The 6,000-nt window shown below is 47.0% G+C and overlaps 1 protein-coding gene across 1 annotated transcript; it reads right to left on the bottom strand.

The window, feature by feature from the left end:
* Window positions 1-3,902: 3,902 nt before the first annotated feature.
* On the bottom strand, window positions 3,903-5,717 carry junbb (JunB proto-oncogene, AP-1 transcription factor subunit b). Its single transcript, XM_083977948.1, has one exon. It carries the CDS (start codon window positions 5,378-5,380, stop codon window positions 4,397-4,399), a length of 984 nt encoding a protein of 327 aa, XP_083834074.1. The 5' UTR covers window positions 5,381-5,717; the 3' UTR covers window positions 3,903-4,396.
* Window positions 5,718-6,000: the final 283 nt, after the last annotated feature.

Genomic DNA, 6,000 nt, shown 5'->3' with positions numbered 1-6,000 from the left:
AATAAATTGATCTCTGTTTTTCGCCTTTTTGTACTTTTAGCTCCCAGTGGCTCCGTTGATGTTTGTGCGCGTGCGCGAGATGCACCGCCATTATATGAAAATCCGTTGCCAGCTGGACCCCCCCTGGAACTCCAAAAACGTTTTGATGACTCCGAAAGTTGTCCAAACCCTTCCTTGGCGGTGAGTAGAAAATTGGTGAATTATTGATTTTGGGTGAAGTATCCCTTTAACTGACCTCATCCATCACTAATACTTTACATACAGCCCCTTACTGAAATAAATCTGTATTCTGTATCGTAATCCCAGACGCTGCGGCAGGTTTTCAGTTATGAATGTAAATAATGAATGCACTCTCTGTGCTTTAAGGATGATAATAGAGATCTGGTTAAATACATTATCCCTGCACAGTAAACCCAAAGCTAAAATCTGCACTATATCCCTCATCCCACTGTGATTCTCATTATTCAAGCAATAGGAGAAGTACTTTGAGCTTTAATCCACATATATACCGGTAGTTGCAGTTGCATAAAACACAATCATGTGAAATGTGGCAGCGCTGTTCATTCAAATACCAGCGTATATAGACCAATATCAGATCCAGGGCTCAACCTGCAGGTGAAAATGAGAAAAATGAAAATTACATGAATTCTATGAGGGCTGAACATACATTACCATATATATGATACAAGTCTTTAACCATTTTTGCATGGACAGACTTGTTTTAATTTTTAAAAGTTCTCCCTTTTCTAACAATCTCCACTGTGCTCAGTGAATGCCGCTGTCAACAACAGTGTGTTGTGTGAGGTGGCTGTGCTGCTCAGTTCCTGCAGTTTATAGGCACAATGACAATCATTCACTCAATCAGGTCACTTTATCAAGTGTTTCTGTTCTGACACAGTAAAACATTGTGGTGCTTCAGGGAATTTATATGAAGATTCTCTTTCATTATTCTGGCGCAAACTAAAACTATTTGTCTTTTATAATCAAAATGAGAGATTAAGAGACGAGCAAATCGCATACAACAAATGTGATGAGATAAGAAAAACAAGAAGAGAAGCGAATACATTTATATGTAAATCTGTGAATAAATCTCTCCTCTGTGCGGTTCATGATTGTAGCTGCAGTTTTAGTTTTACTCCACTGGGTGGCGATGTGCTCCTACAGAACTGCACACTGTCACTATAACTGGTGTAGGCACTGTCCTTGTGAATCTTGACCTGGTTTCCGGGACACTGCTCTGCTACCAGAAAACATTGAAATGTGACTGTATTTCAACAAATGCTGTTTAAGCACCAACACTAAGTTTGCTGTATAATGACATACAATGTTGAGTGGGCTCCTCTGTTAGAAGATAGTGTCACTGGCAGCACTCTGATGATATAACTGTGTTGAATTAATGGGACAGATGATATAAAATGTGTTATGTGTAAGAAAAAGACATTATCATCTTTAAAACAGACCAGTCCCTTCATTATAAGCTTTCTATATCTGTATTCTTCTTTTTCTATTCCAAAGATAACATTACATAATCTTCAGTAGCTAAAATGTTTATAATGCAACATCTATCACAATGCAGCAAACTCCCCTTGAACCAGCTCTTATGAAAACAACACCCACCTCCCAACCCAGCTCTGCACTGGCCTCCTAAAACTACTGATGCAACTTGTGATCCAGCTTCTGTAAGAACCTCAGATGGCCGCGGCAAGGTGGGAGGAATATTCATGGTTCTCAAGAAGATAACAGAAGATCCGAGAGAGAGAATGAGTGAGAGAGCCAGGCCGGTGTGCGTGCGTGTGTATATGTGTGCGTGTGAGTGCGCCTGTGCCTGTGCCTGTGGGAGGGGATGGGGGCTCTTGGAGAGGAAAATCAAACCCACCCAGGGCTCTTCATACGTCACTGTTCACATCACAGATGTTCCCACAGACACTCAGTGTGGGTTGTGGGCCGAGGCGTGTGGAGAACCAGTATGGCTTCAGTTGGCTTGTTTCTGGAGTGTGTGTGAGTGCATTATAATATGTAGGCCTGCTGTGTGCGTAAATGGAGCCTCGAACACTGCAGTGATGTTTTAAAATATACCTCTGAGTAGGAGATGCACTCTAGAATAGCAGCAAATAAAAATATCAACCACTTGTTGGGGGCAGAGGTGATGCTTTTGGTTTCGATTTCTCCAAAGTTGATTAATATTCATGAGAAATTAATAGAAGATCAAACATTTTTGCTACTTGAGTGCAGTGTAGTGTATGTGACCTCTGTGATACTGCAGAGGCCACGCTGATCCTTATCATAAAAGGTTATTTGAAACTGTTGAATGAAGCAAAAAACAGAGAACCAGCTCAAAAACATGTACATCCCCTGAAATATAGGTTTCTAGATAATAGAAAGTCACTGAAAGGGAGACATTGTGTGGGCGTCGCCGGTTTTGTTTCCACGTTCATGGCAAAAAATAGGGGAGTTGTTATTGATGGAAATTAAACGATTTAAATACGTGTCAGATGAAAAGAGGTTAAAAAAAATCTTCCTCTCCAAAACAGCTTGAGGTGAGAGTGCTGCTCAAACCGCAGCCCTCACTCACACGGTCTTTTGAAGTGGCTTTCGTGAGTACTGCGAGAGTTGTGTGTGTTTTTTTTCTTTCTTTCTTTCTTTCAGTCCAGACCGGGCTGTGTTGTTTACTTGTACGTCAGAAACTGTTATTACAGACCAGAAACCCCCCTCCGGTTTTCCTGAGACCAGCCAGTTGACAACTTCTCACTAGGTCACAAAGGCTGACACTGTTCTCGGCGGAGTTGTTTTTTTGGTTTCTCTTGTTTTTTTCACTCTGAGGTTCCGAATCTAATCTTCCCTATACGTCAGTGCGCCGAGCAGCCGGTCTCCCACCTGCAGTGTCGTTATCGTTGTTTTCGTGCGTCTGTGGCCCCGTGGAAACCGTTAGGTGACCCCTGGCTATTAGAGCGAGGTCTTAATGACTCACTCGCATGTTTTAACGTGGGACTTTCCCCCACCACCACCACCTATATCCATCCTTTGAACCCCCCCTTGGTGCGGCACATAGTTAGCCAGTGATGCGTCCCACCACAGTATTATCCTTGGCAGCCGCGCGCATCGCCATCTCTCCACACAGATGCTCCCCGCGCGCTCCGGACGCCCACTCTCGCCTACTTGCTGTGCCAAAGCGGCGTGGCATCTCCAGACGCCCCCGGCATTCCTGAAGCCACTGTCACTTCCTACCCTCGTGTGCGAGCTCTTCATTATGCCGACACCTCAAATATGTCCTAATGAGAGCCGCGTGAGTGGCAGCGACAGGTTGATGAATGTCACCGCGGCTTTATTATGAGCCTTAGAAATTGAGTTGCGTGATTAGAAAAAATGGGCTGTTTCCTGTTGTTGCCTTTTAAGCAAGTTAGCTGAACTTTTTATCCATCCACCTGATAACACGGGTGAACTTTGCTCCATTTGCGCGCGTGTGTGTGTGTGTAATCTGAAATTGCCCAATGAGAGAGAATAAAAAGGAAATTCCGTGGACTCGCTTATCAATACAATAGCAGGAGGGACTAAAAGGTGAAACCAAACCAGTTTGAATTACCTGGGCGGGGGTTCCCAGCAATCCTCCCCTAGCTGTGACGGAGCGCTCGCCAACATGCCCATATATGGAAACCCGTGCGTAATAAGGAAAGGCCCACGTACGCGGGCTACGCTGTGTGCGTAAAAACACTGAAACCAGAGTGTGCTTGTGTGAAGGCTTCCTCACTGTGCGCTATGGCAACCGCCGTAGTTACAGGACGGTAGGAAAGAAACTAGCTGGCCCTCCTCCCCACTCTTTCCTGCTGATAGTGTGTTGTGTTGTGTTGTGTTGTGTGGTTTGATGTGACAGACCAATATAAAAACACTCGAGATCACTGTTTTTTTTTCATTTCATGTGAAGACACTTTACTTAAATACATATAACAAATAAAAAAAAACAGACATTGTAAACATTGGACATCATATGTTTGTCTGGATCAACCGGACAAACAAAAATAATTTACACAAGGAATAAATGTAGAATGTTTGCATGACAATATCAGATGCAAAAGTACAAATAATCATTCCCATTTTCTAGGCTACTTAGTAGTAGACCCCAGCTGTGGGTCAGTGGCCGACAATGTGTTTGCTCAGTCTGGATGCTGCCCTGGTTTCTAGGGTTGAATGGTGCTTTGAGCGGTGTCCAGCATCCGGAAGTACCATTTCAATCAGTCATTTCACCCTTAAATAGCCTATAGAGTTGTCTACACATAGCCCCTCGGCCCTGTGTTTGGTGTCAGTGCTGACAACACATCAGCCGCTATTCCAGTGCTGCGCATGCAGAACATGACTCCAGTGTTATTACTTTTCAGTCAGTTTTATAGTCTCTCTGTTGTTTTTAAAACGCCTCCAACTTGCTCGTGAGCATCAGCTGACAGCCGCTGCTGACGTGTGTCAGGACCTTCTGTTTGAGCTGGGCCACCTGGTCCCGCAGCACCGACGCCGTGCTGGACAGACCCGCGTTGTCGTTCTTCAAAACTTTCACCTTGTCCTCCAGCCGCGCGATGCGCTCCAGCTTGCGCCTCCGGCATTTGGTGGCCGCTAGTCGGTTCCTCAGCCGCTTGCGCTCCGCCTTGATCTTCTCCTGGGTCTCCAAGTCGATGGGAGACATGGGAGGCGAGCCGTCGCTGCTCAGGAGGTCGGGCACGGTCTGAGGTTCCTCTTTCAGGGCGATGAGCCGCTGCGGGTGGATGCCGGCGGCGGGGAGCGAGTGCTGGAACGGGTGCGAGCCGTGCGTCGAGGTCTGCGGGTGGCTCTGCTGGTGCGGCGGCAGGTAGCTGATCGTGGCCGTGGGGTAGCTGGATGCGGAAGAGAGGCTCGTGTTCGGGCAGTAGGCGTTCAGTGTTGTGTAGATGGGAGGCTCCGGCTGCAAGGCGGAGCCGAAGACGCTAGAGGCCGCCGCTGAACACGTCGTAACTCCACCGGCACCGATGGACACATTAGGAGGGGGCATCTGGTTGATCTTGTGCAGCTCGTCCAGGGCTTTGACAAACCCCTCGGCGAAGCCCTCCTGCTCATCGGTGATACCCCGGTTGTAGAAGTACTGACCCGGGGTGGGAGTGGTGATCACACCGTTACTGTTTTGGATGATGAGCCTCTCTAGCTCTGGGGACGCGAGCTTCAGGGACCCCACGTCTTGCTGTCCCCCGTGGTACAGGTCTGTCTCGGCCCTCAGCTGGGATTTCAGGTTGCGATAGGGCTCTGTCAAGTTCAAATTCATATTCTGCTTTAGCAGTTTGTAGTCGTGCATTGCTGCATCTGAGTGGCCGTACGCCAGAAAAGAGTCGTCATGATAAAAAGGCTGTTCCATCTTTGTAGACATAAAGTCGTAGGGGGAAAAAAGTGAGCTTACCAGCTTCTTATAGAAACACAGTCACTGCGTTATCAACAAATGTCAGTGTCAGCAGAGAGCATGCATCAACTCAGGCAATCGCTGTCTCTCTCTCTCTCTCTCTCAACAATGTCCCAGAGTCGGAGTGGATTTAAAAGAAAAACAAATCACTCCAAATATAACAAAGATTGACGAAGTCCCAACAAGAGCTGTCTTCAGTTCAGAGTGTTCAGCTGAAAGTCTGGTCCTCTCTAGTCTGTCAAGGGAAAAGTTGAACCTCTGAATTCCTACTTTGCTGGTGTTGTGTTGCTCTCGGGCGCCTGTTGAGGTGTGTACAGTGGGTCGGTACGGGCTCTTTTATATAGCCTAGGCGCCGCGTGCACAAGACACGGGCCTCTGATTGGTCCGCGCGGCTCGGTCACCGTACGACGTCATGTGACGCTAATGCCGGGAAGAGGCGACTGTAAACAAGCCTGTAGGCAAGAGAGCGCAGCGAGGAGGGACGCAGCGGAGAGAGAGCGCTGTCAGAAATAGACGGAGCCCACAGTTTTTATGCGAAGGCCGAGCTTCGTATGTAGAGAGGTTGAATAAAAGTGCTCGTTCGATAGCTA

The sequence above is a fragment of the Trachurus trachurus genome, assembly GCF_905171665.1.
Source record: "Trachurus trachurus genome assembly, chromosome: 8".
In the NCBI taxonomy this organism is placed as follows: domain Eukaryota; kingdom Metazoa; phylum Chordata; class Actinopteri; order Carangiformes; family Carangidae; genus Trachurus; species Trachurus trachurus.
Note: the sequence above shows the minus strand (reverse complement) of the source record. Positions and strands in the feature narration are given on the sequence as shown.